The sequence below is a fragment of the Phyllobates terribilis genome, unplaced genomic scaffold, assembly GCF_046119375.1.
Source record: "Phyllobates terribilis strain yellow unplaced genomic scaffold, ASM4611937v1 Scaffold_7__3_contigs__length_470593459, whole genome shotgun sequence".
Taxonomy (NCBI): domain Eukaryota; kingdom Metazoa; phylum Chordata; class Amphibia; order Anura; family Dendrobatidae; genus Phyllobates; species Phyllobates terribilis.
The window spans coordinates 379,459,227-379,487,170 of record NW_027362767.1 but is presented as its reverse complement, the minus strand read 5'-3'; the positions used below and the strand labels follow the sequence as shown (position 1 = coordinate 379,487,170).

The window sequence follows — 27,944 nt, the reverse complement described above, 5'->3', positions numbered from 1 at the left end:
AGGAGGAGCACTGCCAGAGCCCTGCAAAATGACCTCCAGCCAGCCACAAATGTGCATGTGTCTGCACAAACGGTTAGAAACCGACTCCATGAGGGTGGTATGAGGGCTCCATGTCCACAGATGGGGGTTGTGCTTACAGCCCAAAACCATGCAGGACGCTTGGCATGTGCCACAGAGGAACAGGATTGGCAAAGTCGCCACTGGCGCCCTGTGCTCTTCACAGATGAAAGCAGGTTCACACTGAGCACATGTGACAGACGTGACAGAGTCTGGAGATGCCGTGGAGAGCGATCTGCTGCCAGCAACATCCTTCAGCATGACCGGTTTGGCAGTGGGTCAGTAATGGTGTTGGGTGGCATTTCTTTGGAGGGCCACACAGCCCTCCATGTGCTCGCCAGAGGTAGCCTGACTGCCATTAGGTACCGAGATGAGATCCTCAGACCCCTTGTGAGACCATATGCTGGTGCGGTTGGCCCTGGGTTGCTCCTAATGCAGGACAATGCCAGACCTCATGTGGCTGGAGTGTGTCAGCAGTTCCTGCAAGATGAAGGCATTGAAGCTATGGATTGGCCCGCCCGTTCCCCAGACCTGAATCCGATTGAGCACATCTGGGACATCATGTCTCGCTCCATCCACCAACGTCACGTTGCACCACAGACTGTCCAGGAGTTGGCGGAAGCTTTAGTCCAGGTCTGGGAGGAGATCCTACAGGAGACCATCCGCAACCTCATCAGGAGCATGCCCAGGCGTTGTAGGGAAGTCATACAGGCACGTGGAGGCCACACACAATACTGAGCCTCATTTTGACTTATTTTAAGGACATTACATCAAAGTTGGATCAGCCTTTAGTGTGTTTTTCCACTTTCATTTTGGGGGTGACTCTAAATCCAGGCCTCCATTGGTTAATAAATTTGATTTCCATTGATGATTTTTGTGTGATTTTGTTGTAAGCACATTCAGCTTTGTACAGAACAAAGTATTCAATGAGAATATTTCATTCATTCAGATCTAGGATGTGTTATTTCAGTGTTCCCTTTATTTTTTTTGAGCAGTATATATATGTACATGTGGCATATACTGTATATACTCTACACTGACTGATATGTATCATGGCTTCTGTTTGCTCTTTCTCCCCATAGCCGGCATGTGGCGGCACCATGAAGAGGTGGATCTGAATGTTGTCAGACTATGCTTCCAGGCTTGGTATACTCCTCCATCCGGACAACGAATGTGTATCGGCCCAGTGCTGTCAGAATCAGTGTATGACAAAAGTAAGTTTCCTGACAACTAATGGTGTTATTCTCCTCTTCATAGTTATTGGTCGGATAGGGCTTGTAAATACAAGAAATTCTGCAATTTACTGCTTATTAAGATTTTCAGCCGTTCTTGAGATATTAACACTTTTTTTCTTTTGTTTACAGATTGTTGCCTTGGAGACTGATCACCGCTGCTAGACAGTAGAAAGTGCGCAGTGCTTGCTAGCTCTTTTCCATTGAGCTTGTAAACACTGTTTTGCAGTTGGCCAGGATTGCTGGAGCCGACATTAGCTCCTAATCCCAGCCAGCTTCAGTGCAGTGCTTACAAGCTAGACGGCAGAGGTGGTCGGTCTCCTTGGCAACAAGCTGAAAAGAAAAGTGTTAATATCTGAAGAACGTCTGCAATTTTTAGTAAACACAGTAAATTGAAAAAGTGCTTATTTTTACTAACTTTACCTGACAAAATCCATCTATGAAGATTGGAATAGCTCTTCAAAAGGGTCATCCCACAAGCAACATTAACCTCTCCTGATATATGATATATTGTCTGATGGGGGGGTATGGAGCGGACAACGGCTGGTGCCTATATACTGGAAATCCAGCCACAACAGTGACCAGAGATAGATTTGACAGCAGCAATCAAACTGTGACAGCAACATAGAAATGGTGTCTGTGTAGCACAATCGTTCTGGTGCCCTCGGCAGCCTATGGGTTGCCATGGTAGCCACGTACCCACTGAAGGCCCTCCTTCATCTCCATATTGGTGCCTCTATGAAGCCTGGGCTGGGCTTCATAGGAGACCAGACATTTTACCATATACTGCAATAGACTGTTGAATTACAGTTTTAAGCCCCTATATATATATATATATATATATATATATATATATATATATGTATGTATGTATGTATGTATGTGAATAGGGGTCGGTTCCCGGTTCCGTGCCCTGGACCGTCAGTAAAGGGATGGGGGTCAGGATGATGGGAGTATTGTGTCCTGACGCCTCCTGTGGTAACTGGTAAAATTGGTTACCAGCGCTGTGTATTGTTGCTGAGGTGATCGGCATACGACTTGTACGAACGCTATAGGCAGTAATGTCAAAGTAGGCACACACACACATTAAGTCTTTGTTTCAATACCTTTCTTTTACTGATGTCCGGTAACAGGTACAGTTCAGGAGGGTAACCAGGTTTTCGGTGCAGGTAGAGATATTCACTCTGGAGATTTGTGAGGCCTCCTCTAACAATGTGTGCGTTGTTTGGGATCAGTCCTGCCTTAAGCTGAACGTGCCACCTTCACTTTCTTTGGGGTCCTTCTCCACAACTGACAATGAGGACCTTTCCTTGGGGCTACCAATTCTCTTTCTGGGCCCCTGGTCCTATACTTGGTCAAGTTTGGCAACTCTCTCCCCTTCTTCTTCAGGGGGGAGTAGATCCTCCTGATCTTTCCGGGTTTTCTATGCTATTCCTGAATTAATAGCAATCTCGGACTCCGGTGTCCGGGTGAGCTAAAGGGATAATAGTTTTATCTCTTTCTTTCTCCTTCTAGCCTCCGTCCCTCTCTCTAGGGCGCTTCACAACACAGACCTGTTTCCTAGTTCAGGGCTTAACTGGTCCTCAGCCAACAGCTCTCTGACTCTCCCTCCTCCTTCACCCGTCTCTAGACTAACTGCCACTTTGCTGTCTCCCTGGAAACTGACTCCTCCCCTCAGACCTGGGGTAGAAGGTGTTGTGTGTGCCCAAGTGTACATCTCTCCCTGCACCTATGGATCCTGTGGTAATCCCCCGCAGGGGTGCCACATTCCCCCCTAGTTAACTTCAGTCCTCCGGGACTGAAACATTTTTTTTTTTAACAAAGATAACATAACATTAACATTTATATTTGTAATTTGAACAGAGTCTCAAAAATAAAATTTACAATAACCAGGGAAAATGGGAAAAACGGATAACCAGTCCATACAACGCTAGTCGATCTGCTGCAAGCTGTTAAAGGGAATGTGTTTTTGCTACCACTAGTCCTGTGGCTTCGGTCCATTCTTAAAAAATTTTCAAAAAGTTTCAGACGTCCAAACAGGTAAAGTCTCTTTAGGCTTAAAGATTCAAATAGACTTAATAATTCACAATACACAACAAAACATTTACTACGTGTGCCTCGGCGCAAGGGTCCTAGGTACTGCAGGGGCCTCTCCCAGTCATAAGCAATGTAGGCCCTTTGGCCCTGGGGTCACCTATTGGCCAAGATTTTGCTCTCCCTAGACAGCTTCTTACACCCACTCTAATCACCCCTTTTTTTTTATGTTGTGTACCTGGTGTAACCTGTTTTGGTCTACTTGTCACCCTTCTATATACTGACTTTAACTACATATTTACATTTTTGAACCTATTAACATTTCCCACTTGTTATGGTTTACTCCCAGTATCTGAGTGGTGGGTGTCCAAAAATTAATACGTGATGACCTCCTTAAAACTGGTATCCCACTGGTGCATAAGCCTGGTGTGGAGCGAACACTGCTTACTGACTCATGTGTTGGTCTACGTAGCACAGGTATGCTGGAGTGTCTTCCCACTCCCCTAGTGGGAATGGCAGGTACACCGATTACAGGATTCCCTAGCTCGGCTGCAGCAGGTGGTTCTTCTGCTCTTGATCCTTCTACTGGTTGTGGGAATGTCAACATGGGAATTAAGTATGCTCCTTCTATTTGGGGCCAATCTGCGGGTAACTCTCCTAAGATTGTCTTAATTGTCCTTGGCGTCTCTTCCTCTGGTATGGGACAAGGGATATATTCTTTTTGTTGTAAGGGTTGAGGACACTTCTTTAAGTGGTCTCGGGACACTGTTGCTGTTGTTTTTCCGTTATCCTTGCTGATTAGACAGGTTTTCTGGTTGTCAAAATTGGATGGTAATACAGTGTATGGTTCTTCTTCCCATTGATTATCTAGCTTATGAAGTCTCTTTTTCCTTTTCAAAACAAATTCTCCGGGGGTGAACGGAATTCCTTGTGCGTTTTTATTGAAATTGGTTTCTTGTCTTTCTCTGGATTTTGCTAGACTTTTCTCAACACACTATTTTCTTGTATTGTTCTGTTCTTCTAGTATACCAACCTGCACTTGAGTGGTCTTCCTCAGGAACTACAATGCCCATTTCAAAGTACCAGCCTCTTCACTAGGCTCACTTCCGGATCACAGTCTTGGGTTTCTTTCCATCCATAATGAGGCAGCGGGTTTAGTGCAACATCCTGACGGTTCTGGTAGATATGGGTTTCTGTCATTTTCCATTTTCTACTTTTATGGAAAGCTGGAAGTTCTATTTCCTCCAAGTCATCTGTTTCTTCTTCAAGCCCTTGCAAATGTACTTGAGGGTTTCTGGGGAGGGCATCAGCATTTGCATTTCCACGGCCTGTTCGGTACTTGATGGTAAAGTCGTAGTTCGATAGCCGGGCCATCCAGCGCTGCTCCAATGCACCAAGTTTTGCTGTATCCATGTGTGTTAGCGGATTGTTGTCCGTAAAGATGGTAAATTTTGAAGCTGCTAAGTAATGCTTGAACCTCTCCGTGACTGCCCAGACCAAGGCCAGGAACTCCAACTTAAATAAACTGTAATTTTCCGGTTTCCTCTTGGTAGGTCGAAGTCTTCTACTGGCATAGGCAATTACTCTTTCCTTGCCTGCTTGTATTTGGGACAGTACTGCTCCCAGGCCTACATTACTTGCATCCGTGTAGAGGACAAATGATAGGTTATAATCTGGGTACGCCAAGATTTCCTCACCGGTCAGGGCCTGTTTCATTTGTTGGAAGAAGTCTTCTTGTTTCTTTCCCCATCCCAACGGCAGCTCTGAAGACCTTCTCTTCTTAGCTTGGCCTACCAGAAGATCTTGTAGGGGCGCTGCCATCTTCGTGTAGCCCTTAATAAATCTTCTGTAATACCCAACCAAACCTAAGAACTGACGTACCTCTCTGACAGTGGTCGGCCTCTGCCAGTCCTGGATAGCTCTCACTTTTTCCGGATCTGGTGCTACGCCATCCGCGCTGACCACATGCCCTAGGTATTGGACTTTTGGCTTCAGCAGGTAACATTTAGATGGTTTGAGCTTCATTCCATACTTTGTTAGAGCTGTAAATACCTGGTGTTCCAGATGTTCTTCATAGGTTTTGGAATACACTATGACGTCATCCAGGTATAAAAGTACCGTCTCAAAATTCCGGTGTCCCAGGCAGCACTCCATGAGTCTCTGAAACGTCCCCGGTGCATTGCGTAACTCAAATGGCATGCTATTGAATTCGCATAGGCCCATTGGTGTTGTGAATGCTGTTTTCTCCCGGTCTTCTTCTGCAATGGAGACCTGCCAATACCCACTAGTGAGATCTAATGTGGAGAAATACTTAGCCGTCTTTAATGAAGCAAGAGACTCCTCTGTCCGGGGTAACGGGTAAGCATCTTTGTGAGTGATCTTATTGACCTCCCTGTAATCCACACACATCCTCATAGTGCCATCTTTTTTTCTGACTAAGACTAAGGGGGCCGCCCAGGGACTACAGCTATCTGTTAACACCCCGGCCTCCTTCATGTCCTGCAGCATCTCTTTAGCACACTGGTAGTGGTTTGGTGGGATGGGTCTATGTCTCACTTTAATTGGGGGATGATCACCTGTGGGTATGTGATGGCGTACCCCTTTTATCCTCCCAAAATCTAATGGATGCTTACTGAATACTTGGCTAAACTCTTGTACTACCCGGTAAACTCCTTGCTTCTGGTGGTCGGGAGTGGCATCAGTCCCTATGTGCAACTGCTGACACCACTCCTCCAGCTGTCCCTTGGGGTTGTTGTCCTCCCCCTGACTTGACGGGGGCAAGGGCTCTAATGTCTGTATGTTGTCATTACTAACAGTGTACAGCTTTGCTACAGTATCATACCGGGGTAGTTTCACTTCTTCCTCACCACAATTCAACACACGGATTGGTACTCTTCCCCTGCGTACATCCACAACCCCTCTAGCTGCCAGGAGTGTAGGTCTTTGCTCTGAATATACCGGTTCTACAATTGCCTGGTATTCCTTTCTTATGATACCCATAGCTGCTCAACACCATATCATCATTTCACTGTTTGGTGGTAATACAATGGGAAACGGGTCCGTTACCTGCGCACTGCCAATCTCCCCCCCAGACAGATTTACCTGTTGCTTGTGAATTAAGGCACGGATTTCTCTTTGAGGGACTCTCCTCCGCCCAATGCCAGCAGTCTCTGTAATCTGTTGGAGTAAAAACAGCACTTCTTCAAGGCAGTTTTCAATCACATTAGTACCAAGCACCATGTAAGGACATTTGTTATTGGGGTCATCTTCTACCGCACATAACCCTTGGCCTCTCAACTCCACCCTCCCCAGCTTTATTGTCACCTCTCTAAACCCCACCTGATTCAGTGGTTGACCATTAGCTGCTAAAATGACAAGACTAGAGTCTGGGGGGCTAAGATCAGCATCAGACCAAAATTGCTTGTAAAGGATATGTGGGATGGTGGTGACTTGTGACCCACTGTCCAATAGGGCCGATGTGGGGATTCCTTCTAGCGTAATGTTGAGGTACGGGCGGCCTCCCACATACCGACTACTCCAGTCATATGGGCCCTGACGTTTTATTCCTGGGGGTTGGCCCGCGGACCCAGGAATCTCGGGTTTAAACGTCATCTTCTTGCAAAGTGGCCCGGTTTGTTGCAACGAAGGCAAACAGGTTGTCCTGAAGAATCCGTGTGGTCAGTGGCTCTGCGTCGGAATGGTGCGTTGGTCCCCTGAACGGGCGACTTGTTGATCCCCTCCACGGGCGACATGGCTCTGCGTTGGAGTGGTGCATTGGTCCCCTACACAGGCGACATGAGCTTTCTCCTCATCCACGGAACATCCTCAGGGGATTCAGCTAACTGGATTTTGCTTGGTGGTTGTGCCTCCGGTCTGGCTTGCAAGAGTTTTAGCACTTAGTCCATGTTTTTGGTTAGTTGTAATACTTGACTACTTAGTTCATCAGCAGATTCGGGTACGACAGCTTGTCCTACCGCTTTTACAGAGTCTTTAGGGGTAGGCTCTAAGTTCATGTGAGAGGTATTAACCTGCCAGGATGGGATTGCAGGTTTTGCAGGTAATGGGTCTCGTAGTACAGTTATAGCACGATCCTTTAAGGTATTAAAATACACATCTGGATGATCTAGGACCCACATGTGCACCTGCTGACGGTGAAAGTCTGATCTCAACCCATTCATAAACTGTTCGGAAAGCAATTTATCTTCGTCTTGCACACTTGCTGGCTCTACCTGTTTTATGGACCGGAGTGCCGCTTGTAAATGTAGGGCAAAGTCTCTAATGGTATCTTGCGGTCTCTGCGTGCATTGGTAGAATAGCATCCTTAGTTCAGACTGTGTGCGTTTTTCAAAAGCAGCTTTGAGCTTATCAAACACATTTTCTATAGAGTCTCCATCAGCATCGCTCCAAGTCTCAGCTTCTAGCTTCGCTGCACCTATTAATTGTCCCTGCACAACAGAGGCTCGCTGCTTTCCTGTCATTGCATACGTGTCCAGCACCGCACACATTTTACGTTTGAAAGCTGCTAAGGTACCGGGTTTACCTTCATACGTCGGTAACCATATGGCCCCCAGTACATACGGCAAGGCAATTGGCATTATCGGGGCCATCGCTCCAGATGCTGCGGCTCCTTCACCAGCTGAGGAACCGGCTGCTGCTGCGTCTTGGGCATCCCCTCCCTCAAGGTCTCGGATATTGTTTGCTTCACTCATGACGGTGCCCCCCTAGTTAACCGTTGCCAGCCGCTACGATCAACTCCTTCAGTAACCGGTGACTCTAAAAAGAAAAAAAAAAAAAACGGCGGGGCTATCCTCGCGCTCCTTTAGCCGCGCCCCCGCGACTCTCTCCGCTCTGTGACACAGTTTAATTTCTCTATGACGCAGTAATGACGGCCCGTTTTACAGTACACAAACTTTCAAAAAAGTCCAATTTAAGCACATAGTACCCTTTTCTACTGGGCCCGGTATCCTCTTCGTGAAGCCAAACTTATTCGGTCCACAGGGGTAGGGGTACTCGGATACCGGGATGGATGGGTTACTTCTGTGGGGATCACGGTTGGTCGGTTCCCGGTTCCGTGCCCTGGACCGTCAGTAAAGGGATGGGGGTCAGGATGATGGGAGTATTGTGTCCTGACGCCTCCTGTGGTAACTGGTAAAATCGGTTACCAGCGCTGTGTATCGTTGCTGAGGTGATCGGCATACGGCTTGTACGAACGCTATAGGCAGTAATGTCAAAGCAGGCACACACACACATTAAGTCTTTGTTTCAGTACCTTTATTTTACTGATGTCCGGTAACAGGTACAGTTCAGGAGGGTAACCAGGTTTTCGGTGCAGGTAGAGATATTCACTCTGGAGATTTGTGAGGCCTCCTCTAACAATGTGTGCGTTGTTTGGGATCAGTCCTGCCTTAAGCTGAGCCTGCCACCTTTTACTTTCTTTGGGGTCCTTCTCCACAACTGACAATGAGAACCTCTCCTTGGGGCTACCAATTCTCTTTCTGGGCCCCTGGTCCTATACTTGGTCAAGTTTGGCAACTCTTTCCCCTTCTTCTTCAGGGGGAGTAGATCCTCCTGATCTGTCCGGGTTTTCTATGCTATTCCTGAATTAATAGCAATCTCGGACTCCGGTGTCCGGGTGAGCTAAAGGGATAATTGTTTTATCTCTTTCTTTGTCCTTCTCGCCTCCGTCCCTCTCTCTAGGGCGCTTCACAACACAGACCTGTTTCCTAGTTCAGGGCTTAACTGGTCCTCAGCCAACAGCTCTCTGTCTCCCTCCTCCTTCACCCGTCTCTAGACCAACTGCCACTTTGCTGTCTCACTGGAAACTGACTCCTCCCCTCAGACCTGGGGTAGAAGGTGTTGTGTGTGCCCAAGTGTACATCTCACCTTTGGATCCTGTGGTAATCCCCCGCAGGGGTGCCACAAATATATTTACATATATATGTGTGTATATATATATATATATATATATATATATATATCGCTTTTTTCAAAGAGGAGTGCGGTCTTCATATTTTTGCATATATGTACACTGCTCAAAAAAATAAAGGGAATACTTAAACAGAATATAACTCCAAGTAACCAAACTTCTGTGAGATCAAACTGTCCACTTAGGAAGCAACACTGATTGGCAATCAATTTCACATGCTGTTGCGCAAATGGAATAGACAATAGATGGAAATTATTGGCAATTATCAAGACACCCTCAATAAAGGAGTGGTTCTGCAGGTGGGGACCACAGACCACATCTCAGTACCAATGCTTTCTGGCTGATGTTTTGGTCACTTTTGAATGTTGGTTGTGCTTTCACACTCGTGGTCGCATGAGACGGACTCTACAACCCACAGAAGTTGCTCAGGTAGTGCAGCTCATCCAGGATGGCACATCAATGAGAGCTGTGGCAAGAAGGTTTGCTGTGTCTGTCAGCCCAGTATCCAGAGGCTGGAGGCGCTACCAGGAGAGAGGAGAGTGCACCAGGAGACGTGGAGGGGGTCGTAGGAGGGCAACAACCCAGCAGCAGGACTGCTACCTCCGCCTTTGTGCAAGGAGGAAAAGGAGGAGCACTGCCAGAGACCTGCAAAATGACCTCCAGCAGGCCACAAATGTGCATGTGTCTGCACAAACGGTTAGAAACCGATTCCATGAGGGTGTTATGAGGGCCCGACGTCCACAGATGGGGGTTGTGCTCACAGCCCAACACCGTGCAGGACACTTGGCATTTGCCACAGAACACCAGGATTGGCAAAGTCGCCACTGGCTCCCTGTGCTCTTCACAGATGAAAGCAGGTTCACACTGAGCACATGTGACAGAGTCTGGAGACGCCTTGGAGAGCGATCTGCTGCCTGCAACATCCTTCAGCATGACCGTTTTGGCAGTGGGTCAGTAATGGTGTGGGGTGGCATTTCTTTGGAGGGCTGCACAGCCCTCCATGTGCTTAGCCAGAGGTAGCCTGACTGCCATTAAGTACCGAGATGAGATCCTCAGACCCCTTGTGAGACCATATGCTTGTGCGGTTGGCCCTGGGTTGCTCCTAATGCAGGACTATGCCAGACCTCATGTGGCTGGAGTGTGTCAGCAGTTCCTGCAAGATGAAGGCATTGAAGCTATGGACTGGCCCGCCCGTTCCCCAGACCTGAATCCGACTGAGCATATCTGGGACATCATGTCTCGCTCCATCCACCAACGTCACGTTGCACCACAGACTGTCCAGAAGTTGGCGCATGCTTTAGTCCAGGTCTGGGAGGAAATCCCACAGGAGACCATCCGCAACCTCATGAGGAGCATGCCCAGGCATTGTAGGGAGGTCATACAGGCACGTGGAGGCCACACACACAATACTGAGCCTCATTTTGACTTGTTTTAAGGACAGTACATCAAAGTTGGATCAGCCTGTAGTGTGTTTTTCCACTTTAATTTTGGCGGTGACTCCAAATCCAGGCTTCCATTGGTTAATAAATTTGATTTCCAGTGATGATTTTTGTGTGATTTTGTTGTCAGCACATTCAACTCTGTACAAAACAAAGTATTCAATGAGAATATTTCATTCATTCAAATCTAGGATGTGTTATTTGAGTGTCCCTTTTATTTTTTTGAGCACTGTGAGATGTTGTGCCGGAATAGTCACTGCTCCCCACGCTGGGACTGTGTGAGTGGGGAGCAGTGAATATTTATTTTCCTTAATAGCGCGCACACTGTACTTGCAGCGCGGCTCCTGCTGCCGCTCTGCGGTCAGTGTGCCCACTATTAAAGACCATGAATATTCACTACAATCCACTCCCATGGGTTGTAGTGAATATTCGTGGTCTTTAATACCGGCCACACAGACCGCAGAGCGGCAGCCGGAGCCACGCTGCTGCTACAGTGTGCGCACCATTAGGGAGAATGAATGGTCCTTGCTCCCCATGCACACAGTCCCAGCGTAGGGAGCAGTGCCTATTCCGGCACAGCATCTCACAGTGTGAGGGCGCATGGCAGTCAATCCATGCTCTGCACAAAGAGTGAGATCCCTGTCGGCAGCAGATCAGGACGCAACACTGGAGGAGAGAAGAGGTGAGTATGATTGTTTATTTTTTGTGTCCAGCTTGATGGGGATCAGAGGGTGCCAAGCATACCAGGAAGAAGGGTACCGAGCATACCAGGAAGAGGGATGAGGGGGGCCATACATACCAGGAAGAGGGATGAAGAGTGCCATACATACCAGGATGGGGGATGAAGGGTGCCATACATTCCAGGATGGGGGATGAAGGGTGCCATACATACCAATATGAGGGATGAAGAGTGCCATACATACCAGGATGGGGGATGAAGGGTGCCATACATACCATGAAGAGGGATGAAGAGTGCCATACATACCAGGATGGGGGATGAAGAGTGCCATACATACCAGGATGGGGATGAGGGGGGTCATACATACCAGGATGAAGGGTGCAATACATACCAGGAAGAGGGATGAGGGGGGCCATACATACCAGGATGAGGGATGAGGGGGGCCATACATACCAGGATGAGGGATGAAGGGTGCCATACATACCAGAATGGGGATGAGGGGGGCCATACATCCATACATACCAGAATGAGGGATGAATGGTGCCATACTTACCAGGGTGGGGATGAGGGGTGGCCATACATCCATACATACCAGAATGAGCGATGAAGGGTGCCATACATACCAGGATGGCTATGAGGGGTGCCATGCATACCAGGATGGGGATGAGGTGTGCCATGCATACCAGGATGGGGATGAGGGGTGCCATGCATACCAGGATGGGGATGAGGGATGCCATGCATACCAGAATGGGGATGGGGGCCACGTATAACAGGAAGGAGGGGGCCATATATACCAGGATGGGAGATATAGATACAGAATTGGGGGACATTACCCCTATAACAGTGTCAGCAGCAGACCCCCTCTCCCTCAACAGGGCTTCATGACCACATTTTTTGCTTAAATTTTTTTTCTATTTTCCTCCTATAAAATCTAGGTGTGTCTTATGGTCAGGTGCGTCTTATCGTCTTATAGTCTGAAAAATACGATATATATATATATATATATATATACAGTTATATGAAAAAGTTTGGGCACCCCTCTTAATCTTAAGCTTAATGTTTTATACAAATTGGTGTTTTTGCAACAGCTATTTCAGTTTGATATATGTAATAACTGTTGGACACAGTAATGTTTCTGCCTTGAAATGAGGTTTATTGTACTAACAGAAAATGTGCAATCTGCATTCAAACAAAATTTGACAGGTGCATAAGTATGGGCACCTCACCAGAAAAGTGACATTAATATTTAGTAGATCCTCCTTTTGCAAAAATAACAGCCTCTAGTCGCTTCCTGTAGCTTTTAATGATTTCCTGGATCCTGGATGAAGGTATTTTTGACCATTCCTCTTTACAAAACAACTCCAGTTCAGTTAAGTTTGATGGTCGCCAAGCATGGACAGCCCTCTTCAAATAATCCCACAGATGTTCAATGATATTCAGGTCTGGGGACTGGGATGGCCATTCCAGAACATTGTAATTGTTCCTCTGCATGAATGCCTGAGTAGATTTGGAGCGGTGTTTTGGATCATTGTCTTGCTGAAAGATCCATCCCCTGCGTAACTTCAACTTTATCACTGATTCTTGAAAATTATTGTCAAGAATCTGCTGATACTGAGTGGAATCCATGCGTCCCTCAACTTTAACAAGATTCCCGGTGCCGGCATTGGCCACACAGCCCCAAAGCATGATGGAACCTCCACCAAATTTTACTGTGGGTAGCAAGTGTTTTTCTTGGAATGCTGTGTTTTTTTGCCGCCATGCATAACGCCTTTTTGTATGACCAAACAACTCAATCTTGATTTCTTCAGTCCACAGGACCTTCTTCCAAAAAGAAATTGACTTTTCCAAATGTGCTTTTGCATACCTCAGCCGACTCTGTTTGTGGCGTGCTTGCAGAAGTGCGTTGTATAGTTGACCGATGCACAGTGACACCATCTGCAGCAAGTTGATGCTGAAGCTCTCTGGAGGTGGTCTGAGGATTGTCCTTGACTGATCTCACCATTCTTCTTCTCTGCCTTTCTGATGTTTTTCTTGGCCTGCCACTTCTGGCCTTAACAAGAACTGTCCCTGTGTTCTTCCATTTCCTTACTATGTTCCTCACAGTGGAAACTGACAGGTTAAATCTCTGAGACAGCTTTTTGTATCCTTCCCCTGAACAACTATGTTGAATAATCTTTGTTTTCAGATCATTTGACAGTTGTTTTGAGGAGCCCATGATGCCACTCTTCAGAGGAGATTCAAACAGGAGAACAACTTGCAAGTGGCCACTTTAAGTAGCTTTTCTCATGATTGCATACACCTGGCTATGAAGTTCAAAGCTCAATGAGGTTACAAAACCAAAAAAAGTGCTTTAGTAAGTCAGTAAAAAGTAGGTAGGAGTATTTAAAACAAGAAAATGATAAGGGTGCCCATACTTATGCACCTGTCAAATTTTGTTTGAATGCAGATTGCACATTTTCTGTTAGTACAATAGACCTCATTTCAAGGCAGAAACATTACTGTGTCCAACAGTTATTACATATATCAAACTGAAATAGCTGTTGCAAAAACACCAATTTTAAGAAAACATTAAGCTTAAGATTAATAGGGGTGCCCAAACTTTTTCATATAACTGTATGTGTGTGTCACTATATGCTAAAATTAATGGTGTCATTCAAAACTACAAATCGTCCTGCATGAAAAAAAAAACACTCATATGTCTATGGGGACAGGTAGATAAGAAAAAGTTGTGGCTCTTGGAGGGTGGAAAAAATGGAAAATGCAAAAAAATGAAAACGAAAAATGGCTTTGGTGGGAAGGGGTTAACACTTATCCACACAATAGGTAGGAAGTATATAATTGTGGAGGTCCGAGGAGGCCCGACAACTGGATCCCCAACAGATCCCAAGAGTGAAGGTTTAAAAGTCCCATGTGAATGTAAATGCTGGATAAATTCACCTTTCGGCAGAGGTGTAACTATGATAGGTGCAGGGGCAGCATGGCACCCGGGCCCTGGAGTTTAGTGGGTGGAAAGGATCCATGTGGCCCATCCCATATGAAAACACTATTACTATTAAACACTTGCGATAGTCGGTGCCGTGTAGGAGATTTTGCATTGGGGCCCATGAGATTACAGTTACTTGGTACACTGTGTACCGCACCGGTGTGATCACCTTTCCCATAGATGTGAAGACTTGGGATCCTTGTTCTTGTGATTGGTGGAGGGGGAATCCCTGTATTCGGACCCCCAGGGATCACACATTTATGAAATGCCGTCAATGGAGTAACATTTGCTCTGTAGTAATCTCTTCCATCCATCTTTACAGAATCCACTAACACTTCGGAGCTGAAGATCTGCCGGATGAATAAAGATCACGGCCATTGTGATGGCGGAGAGGAGCTTTATATCCTATGTGACAAAGTGCAGAAAGGTAAGAGGTCAGCACATGGGATCCCAGGAAATCCATGGGTTGTCAGGGTCTACTGACAACTAATGGATATTTCATTGCTTGATGACATATGCAGTTATGGCTGATGTTCCTCTAGGGCCAATCTAGTATGTGCTATGTCAGATGTCCCTGTGATAAGATCTGTGGTCACTGGCCCCTTTGACACTGTCCTGAGATTTCTGTGCCTGAAGATATAATACACCGATCAGATCAGTAAGTGTTGTGCAGAATATGCTGCTCGTACGTTACCTTGACATTTGGTGCCTTCTTCCAGAGGATATCAAGGTTATGTTCTTGGAAGGAGAATGGCATGCTACTGCCGCTTTCTCGCAAGCCGATGTCCACAGACAGATCGCCATCGTCCTGAAGACGCCTCCATATCACGATCTGCACATAAAGAACCCGGCTCCTGTGCAAGTATGTCTAGAGAGGATCGGAGACGGGATCCGCAGCGAAGGAGTGATCTTCACGTACATGCCGCGAGCAATCAGTAAGTATTCCATTCATTGCATCACCACAGAATATTCTCCAAGTTCACAAGTAACGTAAAGGCTGGAGATTTTTCTTCCTGGATTTGCAATAATATTTCCCTGTAGATTAACATGCCATTGACATTGACGGATTTTAAATCTGCAGCTTGTCAGTTTGCGTTGTAGAACGGTGGCGCGTTCATTGCATCATTTTTTCCATCCGAAAAAAGTGAAAATCCACAACAATGGAGGTTTGTTGGGGATTTTGACTTTCTCATTTGTTGCGCATTGCCTGCAATTCTACCCCCAAAGATTAAAATATGAACGGATCCACTCCCAAATCTGCATCCTTTTTATGTATTTTTGCCGGTGTGGATTTTCCTGCTGATTGCAGATTTTTTTGTAGGAATTTTTCGTACGGTAATTCCAATACCCCGAGAAGTGCGGGGAAGGCTAGAAGAGAGTGAATCTGTTCTTTACTTTATTAATCCAAGACTAAAATTCACTTCAGTTTGTCATGTTCACAGCACTGCAGCCAATCGATGGACTCAGCGGCTTGTGCCGTCTACTTGGGCAGAGCAGTTGAGCTCACTGATTGGCTGCAGCACTTTTGACATCAGCGCTGCAGACAATAATACACTAATAGCATGTAACAAAAAAGGCGGTATGTACAGAAAGACAGGGAGCACTAAATATATACCAACATGATTTTATTATTCAGCAAGACCGGACAGACATGAAAAGATTAAAAACATTTAAAAAGCATACTACTTAAATACAACAGTGTACCACATTGAAATATAATAGTGGTAAAGACCCCTACACATATATAAATATCACCAGTAAATACACCTAACATATTCATATAAGCCCATAACGGGCCCTATAAGTAAGTACATAGATAAACCCCTCTCCTCCACCAAAAGTTTGATGCTAGCACTGTTTGGTTAAATACATTTCCTTAAATAGAAAGAGTGCTATCAGAATTCATCATGGTAAATATGCACAATTTGCCCAAAAGGGGTAGGAGGGGGTGATTATCCCAATACCATTATTAAGAACCCCTTGAGTGAGACCTGTAGGCTAAAGGTGGAAGTATACCCATGTATACCAAGGAGGTCAAGAAGACCGCAACCCTACGCGTATCGCCACTTCCGCTGTGGCTTCATCAGGGGAGAGGTGTGGACAATAATACTCTGTGAGCAGCGGAGGGGACTCTGTGTTGGACCTGGGGAGGGTGAGTAAAGCACAGTCAGTTTGTTGTGTGTGTTTCAGAAAACCCCTTTAACCCTTACAGATTGTTCGTGCATCTCCTTATAGTTACTAATCTTTTATCCAGACTCCTATGGATTAGGCAAAAAGCGGCAACGACTCTCGTCTCCCTTTGAGGACATTAACGGCCCAGGTCCGTATCATCATAGGGGAACGGGGAAGCTGGTGGAACGGGGAAGTGACTGAATTGTCTGAATTTTCTTTTTGCAGATCCACATGGGATTGAGAGTAAAAGGAATCAGCAAGTCAGACCCGACTACACGGAGCACTGCAACCCTATGGCAGGTACGTCCTGCAGTATAGGCACGTAATAATGATTACTGCTGGTAACATTACTCTTCTCAGTCTGACCGGACTCATAGACGTCTCATCAAAGTCAAAGATCAGTGAGACGTGTCCCAGATGAGAATAGTTTAATGGGAGATTAACTCTCTACTCCAGAGAAAGGTCAGACATCCGTTCTCCCTGCAAAAATCAAATCATTGCTGCAGCTTATGGCCGCGCCGTGAACGCCTCCTCTAGGCCTTGCCCTAAAGTCAGCGGAAATGGGTCTTTGGCAGTCCATTTATTACATGCAGTCGCACTGCCACCTAGGGGTTAAAGAAAGGAAATGTTCAGCAAATAATGGAATCTTTTTGGAACCTTTATATCTTTATTACAAAGTCATACTAACTTTGTGGTTATTCATACTGATAGATCTTGTTTCATCTTCTGCCAGATGTTTTGCATTATAGTTTGTCATTTGTTATTAGGGCTTATCCGGGGGGGGGGGGGAGGTGACACCTGTCATTTGGATTACTGGTTCAAGACTATTAATAATATGCAATGAAACAGGTTCGAGGTTGAAAGCGTTCGCCTCAACATCACTAATAGGTAAAATTGCAAAGTGCTCTTAAATATAAGCAACTTTGCAATTAACTTGTTACTAAAAATCCTCTCCATTCTCAAGGTCACCTTCTAGGTTACCGGCTACTTCTGCAGCCTTTCAGCGGTGGCTGATCATGACCACTGCTCTTTTCTACAGAGCTTGTCAGCGCTGATCTGAAGCTGGCTGGATCGCCGGAGCACACAATCTGGTCAGCTTCAGGTATAGCATTGCTTCTGTGCTTCTTCGACGCAGCATTGAAGAGACCAGATGCGTAACCATGCCATTGGTATGAACAGTCAATCTTCAGGAACGCATCACTTCCTAGCAAAGAGGAAACCAGTAGGAAGAGGAGCGGTGCGCTCCTGCAGATGAAACAAAAGACAAACCCCTTTAAAATAAGAATTTAGTGAAATATTGAAATTCTTTGTGCTTACAGCCACCACTAGAGGGAGCCGAGTAGGTTATTTTTGTAATTGAGTTCAATGAGACTGTACATCCATCACATGACCTTATGGACTCTATTGACTTACAGTGGGGTCCTTCAGCTTCCTTCATGGCATCCGTCATTCCACCAGAAAAGCATAGCACTGCCTTCCGCTCTATGCAAATATGACGAGAGCTGCAATGGAATTGGGCCTCCAGTACAAATGTGAATTGAGCTTAAAGTGCACCTTTCCCTGGATTTGGTTAGTACCTCCTCCAATTGCCGCTGCTCCAGTGATTGTGAAACAGTTTTTCTTTTTCCCCTGTGTCCCTCTGTTCCGGAAATAAAGTTACAAAATTTCCCTTCAACCAAACTGAGTGTATACCACATAACTTCTCTGGGGGCGTGTGCTTTTTCATCTCTGATGCTAGGCAATCAAAACACGGCCACGCCCAGAGAGAGGTTGTGTGGTACCCGCCTAGTTGGATAAAGGGAGAATTTGCACTTTTATTTCCGAGGGGCATAACTTTGGAACGGAGGGGCACAGAAGAAAAAGAAAAAGTGTTCCAGAATTAGTGGAGCAGCACCAGTTGGATGACGTGCTGAGTGGAAATGAATAATGGTTTCCTTTAAGAGGTTATTCCAGCTCCATTTTGGAGCTCCTTTTTCTAGATCTATAGGGGTCCCAGCTGTAAAAGTCATAGGAAACCTTGCAGCAACCTGATATTCAGCTCACCCATGGACCGGGGATCTCCTCTGCACGGACGGTCTTGTAGTATAGCAAGGAACAATGAAGAGAAAAGGAAGGTACATCCAGCACTAGGTCCTCATAAAAAATTGTTCTTTATTGCAAATCTATAAAAACTCCAGACATAGAGTAATCGCATACGCGTTTCAGACAGTTATGTCCTTAGACATTGGATGACTATGGACATAACCGTCTGAAACGCGTATGCGATTACTCTGTCTGGAGTTTTTCTGGATTTGAAATAAAGAAGAATTTTTTATGAGGACCCAGTGCTGGATGGACCTTCCTTTTCCCAGCTGTAAAGCCCCCACAGGTTTGCAAGTTGTACTTGTAGGTTTAAATGATGGGAATAACGCTTTAATGTAGTGATGTTCACATGGAAGGCCAATATAATTGTATGAATTATTGCAGAATATATTAAATATTTTTATTAATTATATTTTTATCCATTTTCATTGTATTTTTAAGATTTATTTCCCATTCATGAACACCTCTCTAACTTCGATTACACGCCTGTGAACCTGATGGGCACCAATGAAGCTATGTTCCATGAACCTTTTATTGAAGATTCCACTGCCAACTTCAATGCAATGATGCCATGGATTCATGGAGAATACAATGAATTAGCAGATCCAGTCGATTTTGATAATTTAGGGCATGTTCCCGTCGACGATGCAACAGCCAGCTTGGTGGGTGACAGCCTTGCCCTCACCGGCGAGCATGGACTACATTTTCCAGGTGTTGCTTACCCAGAGGACCCATTGGATAGGTGCTGACCTCTCGGGATTCAGCAATGTTTCATGAATGCACTCGAATTTTGGACTTTATTGTAAAACCCCAATCCGAGGTGTTCTGAACGGAAAGACCAACCCAAGGTCTTGGAAGATGATAGGGTTATTTTTTTTAGTTGTAATGTAAATATACAAGGTAATGGTATATCCACTAACATAACAGCATTAACATCCCACTACAGCTTTCCACCATGAACGAAAACTAGAAGAAGATTTATTGGACTCGGCGAGTACCACCGTACAATGCCGGGATCGTGGGCAGGAAGGATGGTGGGGATGCACTTTATTCATTTACCCTACGCTATCTAACAATATGGCTGCAGAGTGGTTTTGTGTTGGGAAATGGGGTTTTATATCAGAAATCTTGTAAGTAGCGATTGAAAATTTAAAAAAAGCAGCAGTCAATGCACTAAATTTTAATGTAGATATTAAAAATCATATTTTTTAAAAAAACATTTTGTGTTACACCTTGTAGTCTGAGGATAGTCCGTGAACGGCTACGAGGGGCGAAGATCCATCGTCCTTGTGAAAAATGGAGGTTGCTCTTCAACCCTTGTTATGGTTGGTCATTAGAGTTGAGCAAAATGATTCGCAGTGGTGTTGTGCTACAATATACTAATCAGAAGAGGCGCCTCGGATGCTGAAGGTAGTGGGTTCACAGGGTCTTGGTCTGATGGCCATGAACTACGTATGTGGCCATCATAGCAGAGCCTTGCAACATCATTACTTTGTGACTACGCCTAATGTCGCAGAGACCTACTAATCAGAAGAGGCGCCTGGGATGCTGAAGGTAGTAGGTTCACAAGGTCCTGGTCTGATGGCCATGCACTACGGATGTGGCCACCAGACCAGAGTCTTGCACCATCATTACGTTGCGACTACACCTAATGTCGCAGAGACCTACTAATCAGAAGAGGTGCCTAGGATGCTGAAATTAGTAGGTTCACAGGGTCCTGGTCTGATGGCCATGGATTATGGATGTGGCCATCAGACGAGAGCCTTGCAACATCATTACTTTGCGACTCCACCTAATGTCCCAAGGACCTACTAATCAGAAGAGGCACCTGGGATGCCTCAGATAGTTTATGGCCGCCAGAGCCCTACAAACGTTTTACTACTTATGTGGCTGTTGACATAGTGTCCTGCGAATCTTTTTGCTCAACTCTATCGGTTATGGGTCCAAGCTTTTCACATTCCGTAAGTTTCCACAATTGTCCATTACCGAGCGGTGAATCTCATCCGTTACGTTCAGGTGCAGACGTTGGCCAAGACTAAATCATTACTTAATGTGTGTGGAGAGCCGCAGCAGGAGTGGTGGGCACAAGCCGGTCCACAAGCCAAAGCGCACGTTCCTGGGCTACCAAACTCCGGTTGGATGGTCAGCTCTCTTATACCATGACGCTTAAAAAGTATTTTGGCCTGGGCGGAAATGTTCTTGTAGTCTTCCAGCCCAGAACAATGAACATGGAGAGATGCCACACCATGGTCTGGGGCAAGGGACCATATGTGAAGCTCGTGATGTCCATTATTGACGCAGATTGAGTCCAGATCTTGCTTTAGGCTCTGTAATTTAGTAGAGGGTGGCACAACTTGGAGGAGAATGCAGCCATTTTGAACGATGTCTGAGTAGGCTGAAGCAATCATGATTGCTATAGATGCCAAGGAGAGAGCGGGATCCAGGTAGTGGACGGCCGGGTGACTGAGCAGGTGAAGCAGCAAGCTGCTGGCGAGGAGGAGCGATGACGGAGCAAGGGAACAGAGCATGCGCAGGACCAGATACCACCGGGGCTGATATGGCTGCAGTCCCGCTAAGCACAGACCTGGTTATATCAGATGGGAAAAGAAGAAATACGGTCATTATGGCTGAATGCCAACAAGTGACTACACAGACAGCTACATGTTCCATGTAATGCTCCGAGATGTGACTGGAAGTTCCTGGTGCGCAATGTACATGCCCCGTCTAATTTATAATAGTGCTGGGCTCTTATGTGGTGATTGCCGTCTGGGTCCACCTGAAAAAGACGCCATGTGCACATACCCCTAGGCCCCGATTAATCAAATTGTGTACGCCAAAAAACAGTGTACAAAGTTGCAACGCGAAGGTGTACAGGAATTTGACAGTTTTTGGAGTATTCACTCCAGTTTTGGGCACCTTTGCCAAAAATGGATGGAGCTCGAGAGTAGACAGAGCAGGACATGGGTGTACCTACACCCCACCCATCAGATTCATCAAAACAGGCAGAGGTTCTTACACCACAAATGCTACTTTAATCAACACAAAAACTAATTAGATAATACTAGAGGAAATAGTGTAAAAGTGGATCTGTCACAAGATTTCACACTGCAGATTTCAAATATATATATATTTATTACAAATATAAAATTACAAATTTTATATATATATATATATATATATAATTTGCAATTTGTTGTGTGAAATCTATAATATACAGTACAGACCAAAAGTTTGGACGCACCTTCTCATTTAAAGATTTTTCTGTATTTTCATGACTTTGAAAATTGTACATTCACACTGAAGGCATCAAAACTATGAATTAACACATGTGGAATTATATACTTAACAAAAAAGTGTGAAACAACTGAAAATATGTCTTATATTCTAGGTTCTACAAAGTAGCCACCTTTTGCTTTGATGACTGCTTTGCACACTCTTGGCATTCTCTTGATGAGCTTCAAGAGGTAGTCACCGGAAATGGTCTTCCAACAATCTTGAAGGAGTTCCCAGAGATGCTTAGCACTTGTTGGCCCTTTTGCCTTCACTCTGCGGTCCAGCTCACCCCAAACCATCTCGATTGGGTTCAGGTCTGGTGACTGTGGAGGCCAGGTCATCTGGCGTAGCACCCCATCACTCTCCTTCTTGGTCAAATAGCCCTTACACAGCCTGGAGGTGTGTTTGGGGTCATTGTCCTGTTGAAAAATAAATGATGGTCCAACTAAACACAAACCGGATGGAATAGCATGCCGCTGCAAGATGCTGTGGTAGCCATGCTAGTTCAGTATGCCTTCAATTTTGAATAAATCCCCAACAGTGTCACTAGCAAAGCACCCCCACACCATCACACTTCCTCCTCCATGCTTCACGGTGGGAACCAGGCATGTAGAGTCCATCCGTTCACCTTTTCTGCGTCGCACAAAGACACGGTGGTTGGAACCAAAGATCTCAAATTTGGACTCCTCAGACCAAAGCACAGATTTCCACTGGTCTACTGTCCATTCCTTGTGTTCTTTAGCCCAAACAAGTCTCTTCTGCTTGTTGCCTGTCCTTAGCAGTGGTTTCCTAGCAGCTATTTTACCATGAAGGCCTGCTGCACAAAGTGTCCTCTTATAACAGTTGTTGAAGAGATGTGTCTGCTGCTAGAACTCTGTGTGGCATTGACCTGGTCTCTAATCTGAGCTGCTGTTAACCTGCGATTTCTGAGGCTGGTGAGTTGGATAAACTTATCCTCAGAAGCAGAGGTGACTCTTGGTCTTCCTTTCCTGGGGCGGTCCTCATGTGAGCCAGTTTCTTTGTAGCGCTTGATGGTTTTTGCAACTGCACTTGGGGACCCTTTCAATGTTTTCCCAATTTTTCGGACTGACTGACCTTCATTTCTTAAAGTAATGATGGCCACTCGTTTATCTTTACTTAGCTGCTTTTTTCTTGCCATAATACAAATTCTAACAGTCTATTCAGTAGGACTATCAGCTGTGTATCCACCAGACTTCTGCACAACACAACTGATGGTCCCAACCCCATTTATAAGGCAAGAAATCCCACTTATTAAACCTGACAGGGCACACCTGTGAAGTGAAAACCATTTCCGGTGACTACCTCTTGAAGCTCATCAAGAGAATGCCAAGAGTGTGCAAAGCAGTCATCTAAGCAAAAGGTGGCTACTTTGAAGAACCTAGAATATAAGGCATATTTTCAGTTGTTTCACACTTTTTTGTTAAGTATATAATTCCACATGTGTTAATTCATAGTTTTGATGCCTTCAGTGTGAATGTACAATTTTCATAGTCATGAAAATACAGAAAAAAAATTTAAATGAGGTGTGTCCAAACTTTTGGTCTATACCATATATATATATATATATATATTTTGAGGCTGATGTACTTAATTTGATAATCCATACCGGAATGGCTGGTAGAGCTTGGCTTTACTTACTTTATTTTGAGGCAGGCAAACGTTTTGGATTACACAACCATTTGGATTTGCATTTTTAAAGTAAGTACACCGGTGTCATCAGGGCTAAGAGATCTATTTATATAATGTCTATACTTTTTGTACTTTGAAGAATTGTGCAGAGGCTCTGCAGAACATATCTGGTCATCTTATATCTCAAAGCCTCATTGTTGCTCCGTCGAGTGCAAATAAAGGTCCCCATATTTGGTTAAAATTGGCCAAACTGGATGATAGTGGCCGGATTGGCCTCCCAACTCTTCCCCCGACAGGTGATTTAAAGGGAGAGAACTAAGGAGCGCACGGCCGAGCCAAGAATTCTTGTGTTGGGGAAAACAGGGGAATAGCTGTTCAGCTTGCAGCTATCTGATGTGAATGGGGGGCTTTAATGCACCAGGGTACTGCACCCACCAGAGTATCCTACCCTAGCACCAGTCTTACCTTGTAAAGCTCCAGTAACAGCCATATAAATGACATTGAAGAGCAGACCTAGGACTCCGGCCACAAAGATGAGCGCCGGACGGTGAGAGTGGTGCGGATTCACGAGATGTCCGAGGGACCCTAGGGTGAGAGACAGACAAAGGGAAGAAAGAAAGAGTGGGGAGAGCAGCGAGAAGAGAGTGGGGAGCCGGACCTTGGCATGTGGGGGCAAGGAGGGTACGTGAGTAAGGATGAGACTGGGACAAAGAGCGATGACCAGAGAGAGGGTGTGAGCGGAGTCCGCCAGCGTCAGCAGGGAATCTGACAGTCTGCTAAGTACGATCTGCGTTAGAAAGACAGTGAGCGAGACTGCAAAGAGCAGAAGGTGCGACACCATGGCGGCAGCTACACGGAAAGCGGTGGAAAGATGAAGAGAAAAAGTTTTTTTTTTTAAAAAAAAAAACAAAGAAACAAAAAAAAACCAAAGTAAAGTCAGTCATCAAATACCACATTGGATCAAGAAGTCGTACGGCTCCGCTCACATACGCTAGGAAAATTCTGACGTCACAACCTGATCACACGGAGATCAGCGGCATCACATAGATCTACAAAAGTTCCGGACAATTTTTCATTCACTCATTTGGACCCGGCCATCGGCTTCATTCACACGTCGGTGACGGCCCACTGACACATTGGGGGGAAATTTATTTATTTATTTTGTCACAAACATTTGTGACTTTGACGATTTGTTCCGTTCTCGACATTTTTCAGAAGTGGAGGCGGTCAGATTTATGAATCGATGATTTTTAAAAAGTCACAAAAAAAGAGTCAAAAACTCCAAATATAGGGGGGGTGGGTGTTAAGAGGTGGGGTGTAATATTTTTAGAGACAAGTGTCATATTTTAATATGCAGCACATTTACCAAACCTTTTGCAACACTTTTATACATTTGGTGCAAATAACAGCAACACAGTCACAAGCAAAACTGAGCTCATAAAGAGGCGCATTTTATGCATCATTCAATGGCCGTGCACCACAAGGGGCTGGGATACATTTCGGTTGTAATTTACTCCAATTTGTGACCTAAGTTATGAATTTTTCTGGCGCAGAGAGAGTTCGGAGAGAGAGAGAGTGAGTTTGGAAAGAATTCGGAGAGAGTGAGAAAGAGATTGCAGAGAGAGATTGGAGAAAGAGTTCGGACAGAGAGAGAGAGTTTGGAGAGAGGGAGAGAGAGTTTGGAGACAAAATTTGAAGAGAGAGAGTTCGGAGAGAGGAAGTGAGAGAGCTTTGACAGCCCCCTAGCCCTTACTAGCCCTAGCCCTTACTATGACCATTTTACAGCACTAAAGTTTGGGTACCCATTGACTTCTATGGGGTTCGGGTTCAAGTTCGGGTAGAGTTCTGGTGCCAGAACCAAACTTTGAACTAAAGTTCGGTGGAACCCGGACAGCCACGTGTCCACTCATCCCTACTCTGCACACTTTTCTAAAAGTTGGCAGAGTGGCGTAAAAAGGGTCAAATGCTATAAAATGTTTCCACAACTTGGAGTTGCACAAAACTTTTGCTTCATTTTCAAGCAATTTTTACGAATTTTGAATTGGGCTCTATGAGGCTATTCACCTGTCCGGGTATTTTTATGCCTAGAGCGTTGGCCGGCACAAATAAAAAAAAGACAGAGGCATGTGCTATTCTGGTCAGATCTGCAGAAAGAACTTGTGTATACAAGTGAATGGGTCAGCAAAAAAGGAATGGATGCTTGGCACGGCCAACGGCTGGTACATGCCTATTTGAGGGAAGGCTAATGGGTAAAGTTTTTCCAAGTCAGTGTAAGGAGGCTTACAAGCCATGCAATGCTCTTCTGGAGTATATTTGAGGGAAGGAACCGGTACCTGGAAGCAACAGAATCCAGAATACTGTAACTTTGGCAAAACCATCAGAATTCCACCAGTACTTTACTAATTACTGCAAGACATGCTGCAACTAGTAGTACTACAACAGCCAGAGAATGGCTGGTTGCTAGGATCTCTGTAAAAAGAATGAAAGGACATGCGAGCACATTCCTGAGTGTGTGGCAATGCTGGAGGGGCAGTGTGAGGGGAGACCAGGGGGCTTTACAGCAGCAGCTGATCCCTTCTTCTCATTGCTGTCACGTCTGTCTCTTTCCTCCACGCACTGCTGTCTCCCAGGGTTGCTGAGACTCTCTCACCTGTCCCATTACTCGCATCCTCTTACCTTTCTCGCCTTCTTCCAGTGTCTGCTTCTTTCTTGTGTTTGCGGTGCCCCCCTCCATGGATCATGTGCTGGTCACACTCCCCCTTGGGTGTTATGTCTCTGGGTCACTGTCGGCGGGGTTCCTCCACCCCTCACTTCTTGGGTCTTTCCTCCCAGCTGTAGCCGACCATGTGCCTGGTTCCCTCCTCTCCATTAGTTGTTTTATCAATCATATCTCCCCCTCTTTAAGCCCCTTTCTACCCCCCTCCTCCCAGTCCATGCAATCCCTTCTCGCTCAGCTGACACCGGCCTAACAATGGCCATTTATATACAGGAATAGGGAGGAAAAAAAATATCCAATGGCCCAATGCCCAAGGATAAAATGAACCCTATCCCCTCATACTAGCAATAAAGTTTCGTTCCCTGTGTCTGCATGACAGATAAATTACCAGGAGTTGCACCTTATCGACCTTCAGCTGTTCTAAGTCCAGGGATTTCTGTCCGTCAGCGTTTCTTAGCATTCATTGTATTGTACACAGCAATGTAAAGTGAAGATCTGCTAAAAGTGTACACATCACCTCATGAGGAAACCTGATAAAGTTAAAGAAGACCAAATATAAAGTTTTTTCTCAAATATATACAATTTAAAAAATTAAAGCGTTTCCTTACCAATTTAGTGATAAAAGCTCTGGCCCTTTAAGAGGAGATTGAAGTAGCTGCCTCACTATTTGACAGTTGTGTGAAACTTCCTGTTTGTGAGGTGGGCGATACCATTGTGTGGGGGGAGCCTGGCGGAATGTAGCATGTAAACAATACAGCAGAGTCTGTTTGTTCCATGCTGAATGTTGGTATACAGTGGATAAAAAACTCTACACACCCCTGTTAATATGCCAGGATTTTGCCATGTGAAAAAATCATGCCAAGAATAATAATTTCAGAACTTTTTCCACCGTTACTGTCTCCCCACAAGCTGTACAATTCAATTGAAGAATAAATATTTTCGGGTGGAAAAATAAAAAACAAAATAATGTGGTAACATAAATATACACAGACTTTGTTGAAGTACCCTTTGAATTGCTGACAGCAGTTTAGTCTTTTTGGGTCAGAGTAATTTTTGCCCACTCTTCCTTGTAGTAGCTGCAAATCTGTCCAGTTGTGAGGGCATCTCCTGTGTACAGCGCCCTCTTTAGGTCACCCACAGATTTTCATTTGGATTCAGGTCTGCGCTCTGGCTGAGACATACCAAAATTACGATCTTTGTCTGGCGAAACCATTCTTTTGTTGATTTGGAGGTCGTTTAGTGTCATTGTCATGCTGAAATTCCTCTTAAATCTTCAGCTTTTTAGCAGGGGCCTGACGCTTTTGATGCAGAATTGACTGATTTTTAGAACTGTCCTTAAATCCTTGCACCTTGACTAAAGCCCCAGTTCCATCTGCCATAAAGCAGCCCAGAAGCATAAAGCTGTCTCCACCATGCTTCACTGTGGGTATGGTGTTCTTTTGGCGATGTGCAGTTTTGGCTTTGCACCAAACATACTGTTTGGAAGTATGGACAAAAAGTTCAGCCTTGGTCTCATCAGACCATAACATTTTTTCGACATGCTTTTGGCAGACATGATTTTAGCAAACATAGGCGGGTTTGGATGTTATTCTTTGTAAGAAAAAGCTTCCAACTTGCAAACTTACCCCACAGGCCAGTATATGTGGCAAAATTTGATTGATCCCTGTATATTATGGAGCTGGTGCAGGAGGAGGATAAGAG

General features: G+C 45.2%; 2 protein-coding genes across 3 annotated transcripts in view; one reads left to right on the top strand and one right to left on the bottom strand.

Annotated features, from left to right (window-relative positions):
* Nucleotides 1-19,821, top strand: part of RELB (RELB proto-oncogene, NF-kB subunit) — a 58,126-nt gene extending 38,305 nt beyond the window's left edge. For both annotated transcript variants that reach the window (XM_073641418.1, XM_073641417.1), the window contains 6 exons: nt 1,140-1,271; nt 14,673-14,777; nt 15,070-15,285; nt 16,605-16,670; nt 16,748-16,822; nt 19,046-19,821. In XM_073641418.1, coding sequence (XP_073497519.1) covers nt 1,140-1,271; nt 14,673-14,777; nt 15,070-15,285; nt 16,605-16,670; nt 16,748-16,822; nt 19,046-19,353 — 902 coding nt within the window. In that variant the 3' untranslated portion in view covers nt 19,354-19,821. The remainder of the gene's footprint in view (nt 1-1,139; nt 1,272-14,672; nt 14,778-15,069; nt 15,286-16,604; nt 16,671-16,747; nt 16,823-19,045) is intronic.
* LOC141154887 (uncharacterized) lies at nt 19,769-26,608 on the bottom strand. Its single transcript, XM_073641419.1, has 3 exons — nt 26,204-26,608; nt 23,993-24,376; nt 19,769-21,188 (listed from the first exon to the last, which is right to left on the bottom strand). Exons 1-3 carry the CDS (start codon nt 26,259-26,261, stop codon nt 20,617-20,619), a joined length of 1,014 nt encoding a protein of 337 aa, XP_073497520.1. The 5' UTR covers nt 26,262-26,608; the 3' UTR covers nt 19,769-20,616.
* Between the last annotated feature and the right edge of the window lie 1,336 nt (nt 26,609-27,944).

Bases quoted from the DNA above. Each gene is read 5' to 3' on its own strand.
- LOC141154887 (XM_073641419.1), bottom strand. From the start codon at position 26,261: ATGGAGGGGGGCACCGCAAACACAAGAAAGAAGCAGACACTGGAAGAA. The intron at 24,377-26,203 runs GTAAGAGGATGC...CTTTCCGTGTAG, and splicing joins ACTGGAAGAAGGCGAGAAAG to CTGCCGCCATGGTGTCGCAC. The intron at 21,189-23,992 runs GTAAGACTGGTG...TGATATAACCAG, and splicing joins TGTTACTGGAGCTTTACAAG to GTCTGTGCTTAGCGGGACTG.